This window comes from Macrobrachium nipponense, chromosome 5 (assembly GCF_015104395.2).
Source record: "Macrobrachium nipponense isolate FS-2020 chromosome 5, ASM1510439v2, whole genome shotgun sequence".
Classification (NCBI taxonomy): Eukaryota; Metazoa; Arthropoda; class Malacostraca; order Decapoda; family Palaemonidae; genus Macrobrachium; species Macrobrachium nipponense.
In genome coordinates, this window is record NC_061107.1 from 72,598,174 (window position 1) to 72,619,338 (window position 21,165).

The 21,165-nt window shown below is 34.7% G+C and overlaps 1 protein-coding gene across 3 annotated transcripts in view; it reads left to right on the top strand.

Annotated features, from left to right (window-relative positions):
• The window catches only part of LOC135215401 (protein Wnt-2b-A-like), a 141,282-nt gene that overhangs the window by 114,143 nt on the left and 5,974 nt on the right, over positions 1-21,165 (top strand). For all 3 annotated transcript variants that reach the window (XM_064250001.1, XM_064250002.1, XM_064250003.1), the window contains exons 3-5: positions 10,705-10,940; positions 18,601-18,716; positions 19,091-19,252. In XM_064250001.1, the coding sequence (XP_064106071.1) occupies positions 10,705-10,940; positions 18,601-18,716; positions 19,091-19,252 (514 nt within the window). The remainder of the gene's footprint in view (positions 1-10,704; positions 10,941-18,600; positions 18,717-19,090; positions 19,253-21,165) is intronic.

Genomic DNA, 21,165 nt, shown 5'->3' on the forward strand with positions numbered 1-21,165 from the left:
ATTTTTTTTTCTATGTTCCTACGCGCTTTGCTTATCACGAGTCCATAATATCTTGACCAAGAAATAGAATACATAAAGATAGAAAATGATCTCTGCTACCCACCTCATTTAATTGATTTATGTTATCAAAAAGCTCACAAAAAGTTTTGTCTTTATAGTGTTACTATTAATGAAAAAGAAATGCCTAAAAATGTACTTAGCTTACCTTACTTTCGTGGATTTGAAACCATAAAATCAAAATTTAAATCGTTTAATGTTAATGTAGTGTTCTCTTATAAAAATACCATTAAAGATATGCTAATTAAGAATAGTCCCGTAACAAATGACATCATTTACAAAATTCCTTGTAAGGATTGCCCATCATTTTACGTTGGTCAGTCAAGTAAAATTTTATGTGTACGTATTAAGCAGCATATGTATTCAGTTAGAACAGCCCAGACTTCAAATGCACTGTTTATCCATCTGAGTGAAAAATCTCATTGTATTAATTGGGGTGATACCTCGGTAATTGCTAGATCTAATGATTATGTTTCAAGAAATTTACTGGAATCGGCAATTATACAAATCACTAATAAAAACAACCTAAATCTTAGTCTGGGAATGTACCATTTGGACCCATAAATTTGTAAGATGTTTATAAAGGACCTTAAAATAAATGAACTACCAATAAATTAGTCCCACATGTATATAGTTATTATTTTTTTTTCTCTCTCTCTCTTTCTCTCTCTCTCTCTCTCTCTCTCTCTCTCTCTCTCTCTCTCTGGTTCGATATTCTCTCTCCCTCTTTCTCTTGCTCGATATATATATTTATATTTTCTTTCGTCTTTTCATTAATAATAATTTTCTGGGAAAATTTGTGTAAATTTCATGATATTAAGTTGTATATGCTTCCTTGTTTGTTTCAAAATGTACTGTTTTCTGGAAGAATAACCTGTTTACCGCGTGTGTATTCTCCAAGGTGTGGCTGCCCTCAGGTGTTTCCTCGTTTCTGAAGAGTGAAATCGACCTTATTGCTAATCTTGTAGTGTCAGTTTGGGTATTAAGCCTTCTTTTGACTATGTTTTCCTCTGTAAAATCAGTTTGCCTTAGTAAAGGGCCGGAACAAGACCGAAAGTACTCGGCTATCTCGCTTTTTCATTTTTTCCTCCGTGGCAAAAACCTTTATATATATATATATATATATATATATATATATATATATATATATGAACCAATTGTTAGGAGAGGGTGGCAAGCAAGATGGAAGAAAGAGAATATGAAAGGAGGTACAGTAAAAGGATGACAGGGCTGCAGCTAAGGGCCGAAAGGTCGCTGCAAAGAAGCTTAAGTAATTCCTATATATACATATACATATGTATATGTATCTATAATTATATATAAATAAATTATTATTATATATATATATATATATATATATATATATAGTTATATATACACACACATATTCGTCTGTGTGGAATACAGAGAGAATTAAAAATCAACAGATCCCCACAGATTCCCATTGAATTACTGCAGAGTTGTGAAAAATTAATCTACAAATAAAACAGAAACAAGGCGTGATCCGACCTCCAGTTACTCCGGGCGTTTGCTAAAATCTACGGTCAAATAGAGCGAAGTTTAACCAACGAAAATTGAAATAAATACGCTATATTTTATTGGAAAAAATAACCGATGTGTGCTGTTTAACATGCACAATATTTATTTTTTACGTTTTCATTCTAATAAATAAGTCATAAAGATGCTATCCTAAAATTCCTGTATATTTAAATCAAAGCGAAACACATTTTCCAGACCTTTTGGTCGGGGTTGGCAATGATAAAATCAAACTGATTTAATCAAGTGATTAAATCATTGATTTTTTCATTAAAAAAGCATTATCTTTTTTTATTTGAAAGCAAACAAATTGAAAAATGTGGCTTTGTAGTTAATGAAAACTTAAGCATAACTTAATGTAGTTAATGAAATCTTAAGCATATATTTTGATATAAAAAATATTGCAAGTACATACTTTAGGCCAGAACTGGAAACCTAACAGATAAATCCATAGTAATTCTGTCATGAAATACATTTTGAGGAAAAAAATTATTGAAAAATATCTGACACATCAAAAAAAAAATAAATAAATAAAAAAAATCCAATAAATAAAATAAATTTAATAAATCACTTATTTTTTTAAAATAAAAAAAATCACCAACCCTGCTTTTTAGGCTTTTCCATAGGGCTTTCCTAACACCCCACCCCCCCAAAAAAAAAGAACAACAACAACAATAACAAGGTAGTCTGTAGGCTTACTCCCCAAGAAAACGAAAAAAATCGCAACGCACAGTCATAAGTAAACAAGCCAGAAGTATAGTGGGTGGACCCAGTAAAGTGATTCAAGCAACTCAGCAGAGGGTCTTAAAATTGTGACGGTAATGCCAGCGACATCCCACAGAGCGAACGCCTCTTCCTCTCCCCAACAGCCTTTATAATCCTGACATAAATTGAAAGTTGGGGGGGAAAAAGCAGCTTAAGAGACGAGCGGTTGACTTTAGAAGACAGGTAACAAAACTAGCTCCCATCCCTTTGCAAAATCCTACTTATAGAGAGAGAGAGAGAGAGAGAGAGAGAGAGAGAGAGAGAGAGAGAGAGAGGAATAATCTTTTACGGTAACTGCGGCGATAAAATAGAATAAATATAAAATTTAGGCAAAGGGTCAAGTACTGGGACCTATGTGGTGTAAAGAGAGAGAGAGACAGAGAGAGAGAGAGAGAGAGAGAGAGAGAGGGGGAATAATCTTTTACGGTAACGGCGGCGATAGAATAAAACAGAACAGAATATAAAATTTAGGCCAAATGCCAAGCGCTGGGACTTATCTGGACCTTCATATCTGAAACGAAAATCGACAGTATGAAAGGTTTGATAGGCGTAAAAGGAGGAAAACCTCAAAGTAGTTGCACCATAAATCAATTGTCAGGAAAGAGTGGAAAGTTCAGATTGAAGAAAAGAGATTACGAACGGAGGTACAGTAAAACGAATGAAAGGGGCTGCAGCTACGGGTCCGAAGGGACGCCGCCCGCCAAGAAGAACCTTAAGCAACGCGGCGATGACTTTTTTAAAACTAATTATCATAAATGGGCTTCATGCATCATCATTACGTAGGATTAGTTCTCGAGTCCTCGCTGACGCCGTCCTCTTCCCTGCCAGGCGACAGAGACTCGGTCTTCCGTCTTCATCTTTTTGCTGCCTGTTTAGGAGCTCGGAACTTTTGAAGATCCCACCGGTCGCAAACGTACCCCTTGGCTTTCTGGATTTATCATTTTGTTTGCAACCACAAATCAGAGATTTGAAGGTTTGTTTTTTTATCCCACCGGTCGTAAGCGTGCCCCATGGCTTTCTGGATTTATCATTTTGTTTGCAACCACAAATCAGAGATTTGAAGCTTTGCTTTTTTTTATCCCACCGGTCGTAAGCGTGCCCCATGGCTTTCCGAATTTATCATTTGGTTTGCAAGCACAAATCAGAGATTTGAAGGTTTGTTTTGCTCCCAGGTATCAAAGGGCTTTGCATGTGGAACTCGTAAACCTTCTGAGGTGCAGATATATTTACCATTTAGTTTGCATCCACAAATCAGATATTTGAAGGTTTGTTTGCTTGGAGGTATTAAAGGGCTTTGCATGAGGAACTCGTAAGCAAGCCTTCTGGCGTGCGGATGTAAGAATCAACATAACTATGCACAATATGCAGCGCAATTTTTCAGTGCTAAAAACCAATTTCTCCGTCCTGGTTTGCCTGGCTTTCACTGCTCGTGTTGCCAATATTTTGTCGTTAAAGTCGATCTCACCCATCCATTTTTTTTCTTTCTCTCATACACACACACACACACTCAACTTCATCTGTATTTAGTTCAATTTAATCATTTCCTGAGCTTATTTTGTCGCACTTTCAAACTTGTTAGTACATAAGCCTTTAAGAATGAAGTTCTCTTCCAATCTCAAATTGCAGGTAATCTCTCTCTCTCTCTCAAATATCTCGGCAAGGTAAGCTCACAGCAGAGTAGAAAACAGATTTACATGAAATCTACTACTTATCTCGCCCTCTCTCTCTCTCTCTCTCTCTCTCTCTCTCAACGCAGGAGGGTCAATGTAATCTCTATTCACATTAATCCCTACCGCAAGAAAAAAAAACATCAGCATTCCTGCATAGTCTAATATAAGTAACCCAAGGCAAAGTGAGGTAGTTGAGTTTCATGAATGTGGTCTTGAGGTGGACAGACAGTTACGCCTTCGTCTATTACAAAAGGATTATTGCGGTTAATCTTAATGCTTCAAATCGCCGGAAGCCGTCTGGGGGTTATTAGCGCTCCTCCTTTCGAGATGGTCTCTTGGTTGTGCAATAGTCGCCTTTGTAGTTTGATGCAAATTCCTAAAAATACCGTAGGAAACTTTGGATGGTCGGCTCGACTCTCATAATACGACCGAGAAATAAAGGTCTATATGACTATTAAAAGAATAGCAGTGATTAAAATAGCCCAGATTGGAAGTACCTTCGTTAATAATAAGAATAACACTGAGCGCTAAAAACTCACACCCATAAAAGGTGCTTCGATTTATAAATCTAGTTGTCGGTGTCTATATTGTGATTATTCTCTGATAGCAACGAACTGATTCAGTAGAGAAATTGAAGCCAGAAGCTTTTCATCATATGTATACAACGGTTGCCCATATAGGCTACTTTAAACACTGGATTTAGCTATCTGCCAGTAAGTGCAAATTCTTCTCTAATTAATATACAGGAGGAGTCTGAGGTCATCATTTACGACGCAAATCAATTACCAAAATGTAATGCCGGGTATGCAGATGGGTAACCAAATAATAAGAGAAGTCACAGAATAATGGTTTGAGGATTAAAAGACAAAAAAAAAAAAAGTCTTGTGGTAAGAGAAAATTTAACGGGTTTAGCCAGACGTGCAAGAAATTATCTGGGTATCAGATCGATTTTCTGACTCCCGTTCTGTATGCTTTTAACTCTCTCTCTCTCTCTCTCTCTCTCTCTCTCTCTCTCTCTCTCTCTCTCTCTCTCTCTCTCTCTCTCTGTTTTACCTGTTTTAAAAAGATGACACGATGGATTTGCCATCATTATCGAAGATTCAGCGGGTTCCCAGTGATAAGTAGATAATATCACTTTGAAATAGTACATATGGGTAAAAATAAATAACATTCTAGATTAAGTTAGTCGAGTTGAAAAACAAGACATAATAATATCTGCTATTTTGACTATAGTGTACATTATCTTCGCCGGTGTCTGAATCAAAGCAGCTCTCAAGACTAGAATTCGAGGCAGTATTATTGATAAATAAATAAATATATAAATAAATAAATAAATAAATAAATAAATAAAAAATAAATAATAAATAAATAAATAAACAAGAAAAATGGTCGGTGTCTGAACTGAATGACTGGAGGATCATGTTAGAAACAAAACGAAGAGTCTACAGAGTGTTCAGTTGAATATAAAATTTATGGGACCCAAGAAGTCATTCAGCGCTGAAATGGAAATTGACAGTAAAAGGTTTGAAAAGTGTAACAGGAGGAAAACCTCTAAGCAGTTGCACTGTGAATCAAGTGTTAGGAGAGGGTGGAAAGTAAGATGAAGAAAGAGTATATGAAAGGAGGTAGAGTAAAAGGAACGAAAGTGGTTGCAGCTAGGGGCCGAACGCACGCTGCAAAGAACCTTAAGTAAATGCCTACAGTGCACCGCATGAGGTCCAATGATGGAACTATCCCCCGGCCCCCTACAGGGGCTACAGAGTGAGAATACAGCTTTACACAAATAATTATAATAAAGTACCCATAACAAAACGGAGAAATGGCTACTGTGCGCAAACATCTCTTGGTTCTTTGTTTGTTTGTATAGTATTTTTACGTTGCATGGAACCAGCGGTTATTCAGCAACGGGACCAACGGCTTTAAGTGACTTCCGAATCACGTCGAGAGTGAACTTCTACCACCAGAAATACACATCTCTCACCCCTCAATGGAATCCCGAGAATTGAACTATGGCCATCGCTGCTATCCAGTTTTGAACATCTCTGTTGCCATGAACAGGGTCATGAAGACTGCTTTTGGAATTTTACCCGAAACGTAATGATAAAATGTGCAATTAAAAGAGGACTTACTCCCTCAAAGTTGCTCAAACACCTTCGCTTGTTTTTATAAAATATTCTTTTTATAAACATCTGATTTGTTGTATTTTGTTATACGAGAGTATGAACCCAACAGTCACACGATGATTCGAATGTTAAATCCTGTCTTTTATAATATTCTTCTTATAAAACACATGAATTATTGTATTCTGTCATGTGAGATTATGAACCCAACAGTCACACGATGATTCGAATGTTAAAACCTGTCTTTCAGAGCATTCCTGAAAAATTCCTCCCTTCTGGAATAACCCGCAACCAAACTTTAGAAATACCAATTACCTTTTACGGTCCCTCGTCCCATTCACTGGGTGAAAGGACGCAATTTGTCTATGTCATCTGTGACTCGTTTCCGGGAGGTTAATTAGGTGAACAAACACTTCATTTTCTCAAAATTCTGCGATTTGTGGATGATAGCTGTCATCCGGCTTTGCTCTTTTGCTACACCGAGTTTTCGTAAGTGGAATAAAAGGGAAAAATGAAGTACAATGCCAATACTTCACCTATATGCCTCCTAGCCACGCAATGTCATATCATATACTGATTTAGAATGTTATAGTAAGAAACTATAGATAGAAATGCTACTCACTGACAGAATCATGCTCATGTGCACTTGCATAAATCATGTGTTTGTGTCTTCACACACACACACACACACACACACACACACACATATATATATATATATATATATATATATATATATATATATCATTCAAGCTACAAATGTCCTTTAATATCTAATTCGCTCTACCTCAGAATAGATATATTTTTCATATATGTACCGAGGGGATTTTTTAGTTGATAATAATTTCGTACCCCATGGGATCGAACCACCGTCCAGTTGGACGGGGAACGAAATCAGGATCGGACAGTGACGTCCAACTGGACGGTGGTTCGATCCCATGGGGGTACGAAATTATTATCAACTAAAAAATTCCCCCTCGGTACGTATATGAAAATATATCAATTCCGAGGTAGAGCGAATTAGATATTAAAGGACACACACATATATATATATATATATATATATATATATATATATATTATAATATATATATATATAGATAGATAGGCATTAACCTACAAATGTCCTTTAATATCCATTTCACTCTACCTCGGAATTCATACATATTCACATATGTTAACCGATGGGGAATTTTTTTAGTTGATAATTTCGTCGGCTCAAGGGCACAAACCTATGAACTAAGAAATCAGGGCGTACAGTGAAGCGCTCTAACCATACAGCTATCACGAGAGGTTTAATAAGTTAATATATATGTGTGTGTGTGTCTTTCTGTGTCTACAGCTATGCGCTTCCTTCCTGTGAGAGATGGCTCCATAAATGTCTGACCTTTGTTTATTGATGGGGATTTTGAAGTGAAGTCACAAATCTCAGGCCCTTCACAAATCAAATGTTCTTGGAAGCCTTAGAAAGGTAGAGAGAGATATGTGATTAGCACTTCATACAGTTTCTTCTACAGGAAGAGACAGCAGACAGAACATTGAGAAGCATTCGTTTTTCTAATCGTGACTAATGTAGATAATCGAAGTAAACCCATTCTATAGCATCCGTTCACCTCTACGAAGTTCAAATTTGCTAATGAAACTCGAAATTCAAGCCCATTGGACAGACGTTAAATTACATGACACATATTTCGCCTCCTTCTCATTCAAGAAAATGAACAGCATCCAAATTTGAAATGGCGCAGGATTAAGCTGCAGAGGAGTTTCCAAAGCTCTCCCACTTCCCCATCAGCCATTGTCGGGGGCGGCCGTTGAAGGACTCTGCGCGAGTCCTCCACTCTAAAAGGGCAGGTTAGGCTTACAGCGAACGAACCCCCTCCCTCCTATTTCTAACCCTGTCATCCCCACCACCGTCCCCGCCCCCCAACCCTCGTTTACGAGCTTGGGTTGGGGCCTTCCACTCAGTACCACCCCACCCACCACCCCCGTCGGAATCAAATTACGAAGGCGTGGCTTAACGGGACGGCTCGGGTTCCCTTTTCTCTCTATTGAGGGGCCCCGCCTTCAAAACGTCGTCCTTTGTGGGGAGCCCTCCCGGGCAAAACGGAAGGATATTCATAGGGGTATTACATGACGGCACGGCTCACAACCACATACATATACGTGTATATATATATACGTCTATATCTCCAACCTTTTCCTTAATTAAAGGATGAGTTCGGTAGGTATGAGGTGTGTTTTTATCTATTCATTTTTTTTCTTACGTTTCGCACTTGCAGACCAAAACTTATAAACATGAGGCAAAGACATGGCCAGCAAGTTAATGAAAACATTTCGCTACTGGCAGAAATGTCCTTCATATACATATACGTCCGTTCCATTTCAATCTTGCTTCCGTCAACCATATTGGTATATATAACTATTTCATTCCTATCTGTTCCTCGGCGCGTTAACCAAATATATCTCGAGACCAAAAGAGCGGATGTTGGAGAAACCTGGCAAACAAACAGATTAAAACTATATGGCGATACCGGTGTAGATTTGACAATTTATCTTGTTTGCTCTACATTACCAGACCGAAGCCATATTTCTGCGTCGTAGATTTATGTTAACTAATTATCTCCAGAAGTTGTGTGGAAAGTTCCAAATGTATTATGGCAATCTCATCGATCTACGCGTTATAGACCTCAATGCGTACTACTCTACGTTTTGGTATCTGCTGTGATTTTCGCTTTACTAGCGTTTACTAGTTGATCTTGGCTTTGCAATTGCGCAAATTACCATCAATTCTGAACAATCATAATCTAACAAATTTCGAAATGCAGAATTCTGCAAGGGGGTATCTGCTCACTTACCGGCATACACATGTAAACACACAAACATATATACATATACACACATATATATGTGTGTATGTGTGTGCTGTTAGATGTGCAGTTTCCTCCACGCAGAATTCTGCATTTCGAAATGTGTTAGATTATACATATCTAATCAGAATTGATAATCTGCGCAGTCAACGGGTAAACGCCAGCATAGCGCAAAGCACAGCTGATACCAACCATAAGGTACGTATTGAAGTCTATACTAACTCATAGATCGGTAAGATTGCCATAATACATTTGGAACATTACTTAACATCCACCATCCGCACACTACTGCTGGAGTTAATTAGTTAACAAATCTACGACCTAGAAACATGGCTTCGACCTCATAATGTAGAGCGAAGAAAATAAATTGTCAAATCTACACCGGTATCGCCACATAGCTTATCATGTGGAGCACGACTTTTTGATTTTGATTTATTTAAATTTTTGGCATTATGCCAAGCACTGGGGCAACTAAGGCCATTCAGCGCTGAAACGGAAATTGACAGTTAAAAAGTTTGAAAGGCGTTACAGGAGGAAAACCTCAAAGCAGTTGCACTATGAAGCAATTGTTAGGGAAGGGTGGACGGTAAGATGGAAGAAAGAGAATATGAACGGAGGTACAACAAATGAAATAAGGTAGACGGAAACAAGTTCCAAAGGACAGAAGTATTTCTCCTCTGTGCGCTGGTTGGAATCCACGAGAGGACGAAATTATTATCAACTGAAAAAAATTCCTCTTCGGTTAACATATGTGAAAATATATTAATTCAGATGTAGGGCGAATTGGATATTAAAGGACATTTGTAGCTTAATGCATGTATTACATATGTATAGCCTATATACAGATACATATTCACATATATACAACGGTTTATGTTACCTATGTTGATCTCCATAAAAAATTGAGTTTAAAGCAAACGTTAAACTGTGAAGGATACAGGAACGTATCGAATGTTCTCACATTAATATATATAATATATATAATATATATATATATATATATATATATATATATGTGTGTGTGTGTGTGTGTGTGTGTGTGTGTGTATAGATATATATCATCTTATATATATATATAATTATATATATATATAATATAATCTAAATGATATATATATTATATATATACGATGCTCTGAAGGTAAAAAAAATAGTACTGATATATCCTTAGCATTTTATATGGCCACTTTAAGGCTGTTTCTCAAAATTTTCAGGATAATTTCTCATTACTTTCAAGGTTGTGTCTCAAAATATTCAGCATCATTTCTTATCACTTTCAAAGGTTGTTTCTCAAAATATTCAGCATCATCTCTCATTACTTTCAAGGTTGTTTCTCAAAATATTCAGCATCATTTCTCATTACTTTCAAGATATTTTCTCAAAATATTCAGGTTCATTTCTTATCACTTTCAAGATCGTTTCTTAAAATATTAAGGATAATTTCATATTACTTCCAAGGTTGCTTCTCAAAATATTCAGCATCATTTCTTATAAGGTTATTTATCAAAATATTAAGGATCATTTCTTATTACTTTCAAGGTTGCTTCTCAAAATGTTCAGGTTCATTTCTCACTACATCAGTCTGCATGAAGTCTCGTTTCTCATAACCTTCGAGATCGTCTCGTGATTACCTCATGGTAAACATCCTATTTCCAAAAATGGTTCCTAATCACCCCCATCTCGTTCCAGGTTCGTTTCTCAGCTGAGCGCTTCCTACACGTCGACGAGGGTCCACTGCGAGAACATCCCAGGCCTCGTGCGTCGCCAGCGAGTCCTCTGCGAGCGACACCCCGACGCCATGCTGGCCGTCACGGAGGGGGCCACCCTGGGCGTCAGGCAGTGCCAGAAACAGTTCCAGGACTCGAGGTGGAACTGTTCCACCGTGCCCCGGGACGCGTCCGTCTTCGGCAGACATGTGTTAAGGAGTAAGAAGTGACAGGTTTTGTGTTACGATGCATTTTCAGCTTTTTAATTGAATAGGGACTTAAATGAGGATCTAGTTTTGCTGTTTTACAGGGAATCGTGGCCTTTACCTCTTTAAAGGTGATATCTGTGAGGCGATACATATCATTTTCCGATCCGATCAGATAATTATAATAATAATAATAATGGGCACAGTTTTCCGTGTCGAAAATGATGGCAATGGTTGCAGGTCCAATATTGTGGACCTACAACCAAAAATAATAATAATAATAATAATAATAATAATAATAATAATAATAATAATAATAATAATAATACCAGCTACTTTGCAGTAATAAGTGGTACGAGCACCAACCTGAAGGAGTGATAGAAACCGATCAGACAAAGATCCTCTGGGACTATGGTATCAGAACAGATAGGGTGATACGTGCAAATAGACCAGACGTGACGTTGATTGACAAAATCTGGAAGAATGTATCACTCACTGATGTCGCAAAAACATGGGACACCAGGGTTGAAGAGAAAGAAAGGGAAAAAATGGATAAGTATCAAGACCTGAAAATAGAAATAAGAAGGATATGGGATATGCCAATGGAAATTGTACCCACCCATAGTCATAGGACCGCTAGGCACGATCCCAAGATCCCTGAAAAGGAATCTGGAAAAACTAGAGGCTGAAGTAGCTACAGGACTCATGCAGAAGAGTGTGATCCTAGAAACACCGCACAGTGAGAAAAGTGATGGGCTCCTAAGGAGGCAGGATGCAACCCGGAACCCCACACTATAAGTACCACCCAGTCGAACTGGAGGACAGTGATAGACCAAAAGAATAATAATAAGGAAAATATAGAAGAATCTCTACAAGTGTAATGCTGCTGAAGTAGCCGATTACTTTTAATAAGTATGCTTGAGAGTCGTGCTTCCTAAATAATAACTAATATAAATAATAATAATAATAATAATAAAATCTAAAAAATAATAATAAATACTGCTGCTGCCTCCTTCGCTGTTGGTAGTAGTCACAGTGATGGTTCGTTAAACGAAAGCAAAAAGCTCCTGCCGGTAAAAAAAATAGCAAGCCAAATTTAATTTGGCCTTTTTTCCATAACGGCAGTAAAACTTCCTGCTTTTGGTGGCTATTGCTTTTTTAACCCTCCAGGAGACCCATCAATTTGGGCAGCAGAGCTGGCTGACTCAAGAACAATAATAGAAGTCAGTCAAACTTATATACTGCTTTTGGTGGGTTGCTTTTCTTAACCGTCTAGGGGACCCGTAAATTTTGGCAGCAGACTGACTCAAGAACAATGACAGAGGTCTTGGGCCATTGTAGCACAAACGAGATGTCGAATACTATTGTTTTCCGGTCCGCGATCCGACATTATCAGTCACAGGGTTACCTGCATGCGAACAAAGACACTTTGATCAATCACAGAGTTTACAGGGAGAGCGCTGGCCCGGTGGTACCCTATCTCGCCAGATGATCTCTGCCTGACATAAGCTTTGAACCATGATATACTATCTGATCCTTCCTGACTCTTATAATCTCTTTTTGTAAGCAGGTCTGTCGTTTCCTTCGATGGGGCAGTTGGAGAGTTTGTTCCTTTGACCTAAGCTTAATATTTTTTAAGTAGTTGAATAGCATCATCTTCTACATTCTAACTGTGTATTTACAGAGACATGTCTTAGTGATACGAAATGGTAAGCATTCACAAGCTCAGCAATTATATTTAAAACAATCAAAGCAAAGCTGAAAGCATTCATTTACTTTTTTAGGAAGGGATCAGCTTTGACGAGTTTTGTCCGTGCACGTTTGCATGTCTGTCCGGTGTAAATTCAAGGGCTTTATGCGTTTATCATACATGTTTATTCGTATATCCGAGGCATATATATCTATGTATTATATATATAGCAAGTTTAGACGTTTTTCGGTTCACCGATTATTCATTTATTTCTTTATTTATTCACTTATTTGCGATCTGAAGGTCAACTTCCTTGTACGTGAGATTTATCTGGTTATGAGGCATCAAATCGAAAGGCATACGTATCTATGTATTATATATATATTATATATATATATATATATATATCCACCTTATCACTATATATATATATATATATATATATATATATATATATATATATATATATATATACTATATATATATATATATATATATATATATATATATATATATAGTAAGTATAATATATAGATACGTTTTTTTGTTTCTTTCACAGATTATTCATTTATTTTTTTATTCATTCACTTATTTGCGATCTGAAGGTCAACTTCCCCCGTACGTGAGATTGATCTGATTCTGAGGGAACAAATAAAACGATTTCAGACGTGGCCATATCCCATTCTCTGTCTAGGGGTATCACCGCCTCTTCTGAGGTTAAGAGTAACTATCAAATTAACCGTCTGGGCGAAGAAGCGATATGGCCACTCAATTACGAAGTGGAATTAGAGTCCTGATCTTCCGTTATCCAATTCAGTCTCGGCGTAAAAAGGCTAACAACAGGTATATCGTATTTCGTGATGACCCGAGACATGACTTCTATTAACGTAGTTGCGATTCTACACCTTTGAATAAATGCCGCCGTCTGGAGTCAGTAGCCCATACATATACACACACACATACATACATACGTATATACTATACACACACACACGTATATATATATATATATATATATATATATATATATATATATATATATATATGTGTGTGTGTGTGTGTGTGTGTGTGTGTGTGTGTGTGTAAATAAAAGGCCCATCAAAACACTCTAATGGTTTAAAGCTATAAGGACTATATTTCGGTGGACTCACTTCCACCCTTATCAAGTAGTGATAAGGGTGGATATTAGTCCACCGAAATATAGTAGTCCTTAGCTTTAAACCAGAGCCTTGTTTTAATGAGATATATACATATATGTATAAATATGGGTATGTGACAATTATAGTATCAAGAGCTCGACATTGCTGAAAGGGTGGTCATGTTAACAACGATCGTTCCGTATAAGTCTGGGCATGAAACTACTATAAGAAACACATGCAGGATTCCATGAAAGCGTCCTGAGTAGCTTAAATCAATAAAACCTCCACTCTTCTCCACGCCTGAAACTGGCATTAATATATCAGTTATTATGACGCAGGGTATAATATGATTCTGAGCGAACAACTTCCGATCGACGAGGAATATGCGCACCAGAGTTAATATAAGTATAAATCAATATAAGTTGAAATCTCTCTTGATAGGTGTGTACACACCAGAGTCGATTTAAAATTGAATTAATATAAATTTAAATCTCTCTTGATAGGTGTGTACACACCAGAGTCGATTTAAAATTGAATTAATATAAATTTAAATCTCTCTTGATAGGTGTGTAGATAAGAGGATAGCTTCGAAACCTACTCAGGAAGATTGCGCCTGTCTCGTATAATTCCCTCTGGGTGTAATTTACTGCGAAGTTAGAGCTAGTTCGATAGTAATTGGTTATTTATAGCTTAATAACTGAAAGTATCAAATTTCCCAATTAAAGTTAGTGGCAATCTATCATATATATAAAATAATATAAATATATATAACATAATACACACACACACACACACAACACACACACATATATATATATATATAGATATATATTATATATATATATATACATATATATATATATATATTTAATTAAAATATATTTATATATAATGTGTGCAATGTATGTGATTATACATACACACACACACACACACACACACACACACACACATATAATATATTAATCCTATATATATATTAGCTATATTATCTATATATAATATATAAATTATATATATATTATGCATATATTCGTAATATATATATAGATAGATATATATATATATTTGACAATCACCTTTTTTTGATAAAAAAAAACTACGGATAAGACACAGGCAATGTTAATAACGTTGACATTCAATAACGAAATAATGCTGCATTATATATATATATATATATATATATATATATATATATATATATATATATATATATATATATATGTGTGCAATATATGTGATTATACATACACACACACACAGACACACACACACACACACACACACACACATATATATAGTATATATATATAATATCTATATATATATACATATATATATAGCATATATATATGCATATATACATACATATATATATATATATATATATATATATATATATATATATATATATATTTGTGCAGTCACACATTTATTTATTTGACAACACCTTTTAATAAAAAAAAAAACTACGGATATGACACAGGCAATGTTAATAACGTTGACATTCAATAACGAAATAATACTGCATTATAATCTGAAAGCGCTAGTTTTCATGTTTCAATTTTTGTCCTGTTTTCCCCAATGTTATGTACGATCCGATAGGACTAACATTGCCTCAGTTTTATGTCTATTCTTCCGCATATTATATCCAAAAAATATATTAGTATACCCTTAACTGTAATTACATCAGTGATGACAAATACTAATCAATGTTATATATGATCACAAATATATACTAACAATGCCTCAGTTTTATGTCTATTCTTACGCATAATATGTCCAAAAAATATATTAGTTTAACTTTTATGCAATATCATCAAACAGAGATGACAAATACTAGTAATTCAAATAAGAACCTCTTCACAAACGTCTAAATACTAATTATAATAAGAACTTCATCACAAACGTCTAAATTCTGAATACTAATTCAAATAAGAACCTCTTCACAAACGTCTGAATACTAAATTCAAATAAGAACCTCTTCACAAAGTCTAAATACTAATTCAAATAAGAACCTCTTCACAAACGTCTATATACTAATTCAAATCAGAACCTCTTCACAAAACCTAAATACTAATTCAAATAAGAACCTCTTCACAAACGCCTAAGTACTAATTCAAATCAAAACCTCTTCACAAATGTCTAAATACTAATTCAAATCAAAACCTCTTCACAAACGTCTAAATACTCATTCAAATCAGAACCTCTTCACAAACGTCTAAATACTAATTCAAATAAGAACCTCTTCACAAACGTCTAAATACTAATTCAAATAAGAACCTCTTCACAAACGTCTAAATACTAATTATAATAAGAACCTCTTCACAAACGTCTAAATACTAATTCAAATAAGAACCTCTTCACAAACGTCTAAATACTAATTCAAATAAGAACCTCTTCACAAACTTCTAAATACTAATTCAAATAAGAACCTCATCGCACAAACGTCTAAATACTAATTCAAATAAGAACCTCATCGCACAAACGTCTAAATACTAATTCAAATCAGAACCTCTATACAAACGTCTAAATACTAATTCAAATCAGAACCTCTTCACAAACGTCTAAATACTAATTCAAATAAGAACCTCTTCACAAACGTCTAAATACTAATTCAAATAAGAACCTCTTCGCAAACGTCTAATTACTAATTCAAATCAAAACCTCTTCACAAAAATCTAAATATCAATTAAAATCAGAACCTCTTCACATACGTCTAAATACTAATTCAAATCAGAACCTCTTCACAAACGTCTAAAAACTAATTCAAATAATGAAAACTTTTTTCACAAAAAAACTGACGTCTGAATACCTAAATTCAAATAAGAACCTTTCTTCACCAAACGTCTAAATACTGTTCAAATAAAAGAACCTCTTCACAAACGTCCCCCCCCCCCCCCCCCCCCTTAAATACTAATTCAAATCAGAACCTCTCTTGCATCATACGGTCTAAATACCTAATTCAAATAAGAAGTCCCTTCCTTCATTCACAAAACGTCTAAATACTAATTCAAATAAGCAACCTCTTCACAAAGTGTTTTTAAAAAATGCTAAATACTAACTTCAAATAAGCACCTGCTTCCTCGCACAAACGTCATAAATACTAATTGCAAATAAGAACCTCTTCACAAACAAACGTCTGAATAAAAATTAAATTCAAATAAGAAATCCTCTTCAGAACAAAGTCTAAAATACTAATACAAATAAGGACCGCTCTTCACAAACTCTAAATCTAATTCAAATAAGAACCTCTTTCACAATACGGCTCTAAATTACTTAATACAAATTTAAGGCTCCTTCAAACAAACGTTCCAAATACTAATTCAATAAGAACCTCTTCACAAACGTTCTAAATACTAATACAAAATAAGGACCTCTTTCACAAACGCCTAAATACCTAAACCTAAATTAGAACCTCTGCAACAAACTTCTAAATACCTAAATTCAAATAAGAAGCCTCTTCAACAAACGCTGAATAACAAATTCAAATAAGAACTCTCTTCAAAAAGTCTAAGATAAAACTAATAACAAATAAGGACCTCTTTCACAAATGTCTAAATACTAATTCCATATAAGAACCGGCTCTTCAAACAAAGTCTAAATACTAATTCAAATAAGAACCAAATTCTTCAAACCAAAGTCAAAATACTAATTCAGATCAGAATCCTCTTAAAACACAAACGTCGAAATACTAATTCAAATAAGAACCTCTTCACAAACGCTAAATTACTAAATTCAAATCAGAACCTCTTCAAAACAAACGTTCTAAAATACTAATTTCAAATAAAACGGCTCTTCAACAAAGTCTAAATACTAAATTACAAATAAACAAATAAGGAACCTCTTCACAAACGTCTAAATTACTAATTCCTATAAAACCTCTGTGCAAATCAAAGGTGTCAAAATACTAATTCAGATAAGAGCCTTCTTCACAAGCAAACGTCGAACTACTAAATTCAAATAAGAACCTCTTCCAACAAACGCCTTAAATACTAAATTCAAGAATCCAAACCTCTTCACAAAGTCTAAATACTAATTCAAATAAGAACCTCTTCACAAAGTCAAAATACTAATTCAGATAAGAACCTCTTCACACAAACGTCGAAATACTAATTCAAATAAGAACCTCTTCACAAACGCCTAAATACTAATTCAAATCAGAACCTCTTCACAAACGTCTAAATACTAATTCAAATAAGAACCTCTTCACAAAGTCTAAATACTAATACAAATAAACAAATAAGGACTCTTCACAAAAGTCTAAATACTAATTCAAATAGCCTCTTCACAAAGTCAAAAATACTTTCGATAAGAACCTCTTCACACAAAGTCGAAATCAATTCAAATAAGAACCTCTTCACAAACGCCTAAATACTAATTCAAATCAGAACCTCTTCACAAACGTCTAAATACTAATTCAAATAAGAACCTCTTCACAAAGTCTAAATACTAATACAAATAAACAAATAAGGACCTCTTCACAAACGTCTAAATACTAATTCATATAAGAACCTCATCACAAACATCTAAATACTAATTCAAATAAGAACCTCTTCACAAACGTCGAAATACTAATTCAAATAAGGACCTCTTCACAAACGTCTAAATACTAATTCAGATAAGAACCTCTTCACACAAACGTCAAAATACTAATTCAAATAAGAACCTCTTCACAAACTTCTAGATACTAATTCGAATAGGAACCTCTTCACAAAGTTCTAAATACTAATTCAAATAAGAACCCCTTCACAAACGTCTAAATACTAATTAAAGTTAAAACCTCTTCACAAACTTTACTAATTCAAATAAGAAACTCTTCACACAAAAGTCTTTTTTTCCAGGTACTCGTGAGTCGGCATTCGTTTACGCTATCAACAGCGCTGGGGTCGTTCATGCAGTCACCAGAGCTTGCAGTCGTGGAGCCATCATGAAGTGCGCCTGCGATTTAACCAAAAAGGTAATGAAAATAAAATTTTTGGGGAAAAAAAAAAAAGCGTATCCTCACATCCTTAACATACTTCTTAAATGGAAATAGCACCCTTCTAGAGATTGTTTTTAATAATTCCTCTTTTGAATAAGATCTTGACTAAAAAGTTAATGAAAATTAATTTTTTGATAAAAAAAAGTATCCTGACATCCTCATACATACTTCTTAAATAATCATACGGCACATGTGTGTATTTAAGAGTGTATTACGTCCATGTGGCACACGAGTACGGATTCCATAATCAAATGGCACGCGAGTGAGTATCTAAGAGTGTATTTGTGGCATACGAGTACGGATTCCAGTACGAGATTCGGTTCGAGTCTCAACCACATTCTCCTTCGCAGGGCGATCATCGGGACCGAGCGGGACAGTTCACCTGGGGCGGGTGTTCCGATAACATTCGCTACGGCACCGCCTTCGCCAGGAAGTTCATAGACGCCCGGGAGCGGAGACAGAGAGACGCCCGCGCCCTCATGAACCTTCACAATAATCGAGCTGGGCGTAAGGTAACTGACTATAGCGAGCAATGCTAAAACGCCTTCCAAAGACTATGCATGGTATACAGATGAACAAAAAGTAGTACTATTAAACTGCAAAAAAAATTTATTCCCACAAAAATAATAATAATAATAATAATAATAATAATAATAATAATAATAATAATAATAAAAATAATAATAATAATAATAATAATAAACATCACACCGAGCACATAAATATACATGTTATATATGTCATAAATGCAGTTTAGACCATGGTAAAGAGTATTAAGAATTAGATGAATACAAGGATTCATTCTGGTGAGTGTGTGTAAATATAAATTAATAATTAAAAAAAAAAAAATAAAAAAAAAAAAATGATAATGTATATATATAATAATATTATATATATATATATCTATAAATATATCTAATTATATTTGTAGATCTATAATATATATATTATTATTAATATATATTTATATATATATATAATATATACATATATTTATATATATATATATATATATATATATATATATCTATATATATATATATAGTATATATGAAGCTATATTACATACTGATCGCCTGAAACTTTTAAATGACATTTCTATTTTCCAAAGTATAGTACAACTGCTTATATGAAGGTTACGAACCAAGTCTCTGGGGGTAAAGTAACGAGAGAGAGAGAGAGAGAGAGAGAGAGAGAGAGAGAGAGAGAGAGAGAGAGAGAATATGTTGAATGACCATTGCGCAACTTAAAGATTCCTTTGAACATATTCAGTAAAAAGTGGCTGTCCTTGAAACGCCAGAACCAAAACGAGTCTAACGTGGATATTTCCAAGCATGTAATCTCATAAACAAGATGCAGAAATTAATACCTCACAATATAAAAAGGGCAGCAAAATAGGACACCACTGCGCTTACATGAGCACGGCTCACCTATTGTTCTGGCGTGGACTCGGATTCTTTTATATTTCATTATTTATTTGATATTAATTAAATAAATTCATTCTCTCTGTTTCTTAGTTTCTTCATAGATTTGGGAGGAAAATGCTGGTAGCAAATTTTCCATTATTCTATCCCTCGAGTGTCTTTTCATTCTTTATAAACCTTAGCAATATAGCCATATGCGGCCTGAGTCTAGATATACTATTCACTGTATTTATAAGTATAAGATTACTATGGCTAGATGGAGAAATAGAATATTTTTTTTGCAAGTACATCTGCACGTGTACTAAATATACTAAACACACACACTTATATACTATATATATAATATATATATATATATATATAACTAATATATGTATAATATATATATATATATTTATATATATATATATCATATATAATAGATAATAATATATATAGTAATTTTCCAGCACGATGCACACGTACGCGCGCACATGAAACTATACAAACACACACATTATATATATATATATATATATATATATATATATATATATATATATATATATATATATCATTCGAATCGATATAGTTATAGACACTACGTAAGTTAGGTCACAGAGCAATTTAGCCTAGAGAGTGAATTATATACCTAGCAGTCAGTCGGAAATAGACATGTCGCTTAGTAAAGCCGAGGATGCTGTATTTAAGCTTAGGCCTAGTCCTGCACAGGACATTGTATCCCTAACATAGCGTACTACCTATTCTTTTAAATAAATCTACACTGGCTTAATGACGGTATGGAAATTCTATAAGAAAGCGAGAATAGCATCTGGGACTAGCGCTTTGTTTACTGAGCCGGGGAAGCTGTAGTACTTTAAGTAGGTTTAATCTATTTCAATCACTTAGGCCTACCCCTATGCAGAACATTGTATCATTAACCAAAACACATATCCTACTACCCATTCTCTTGTATAAATCTATAGTTATAAAAAATAGTTTGGAAATATCATACGAAAATG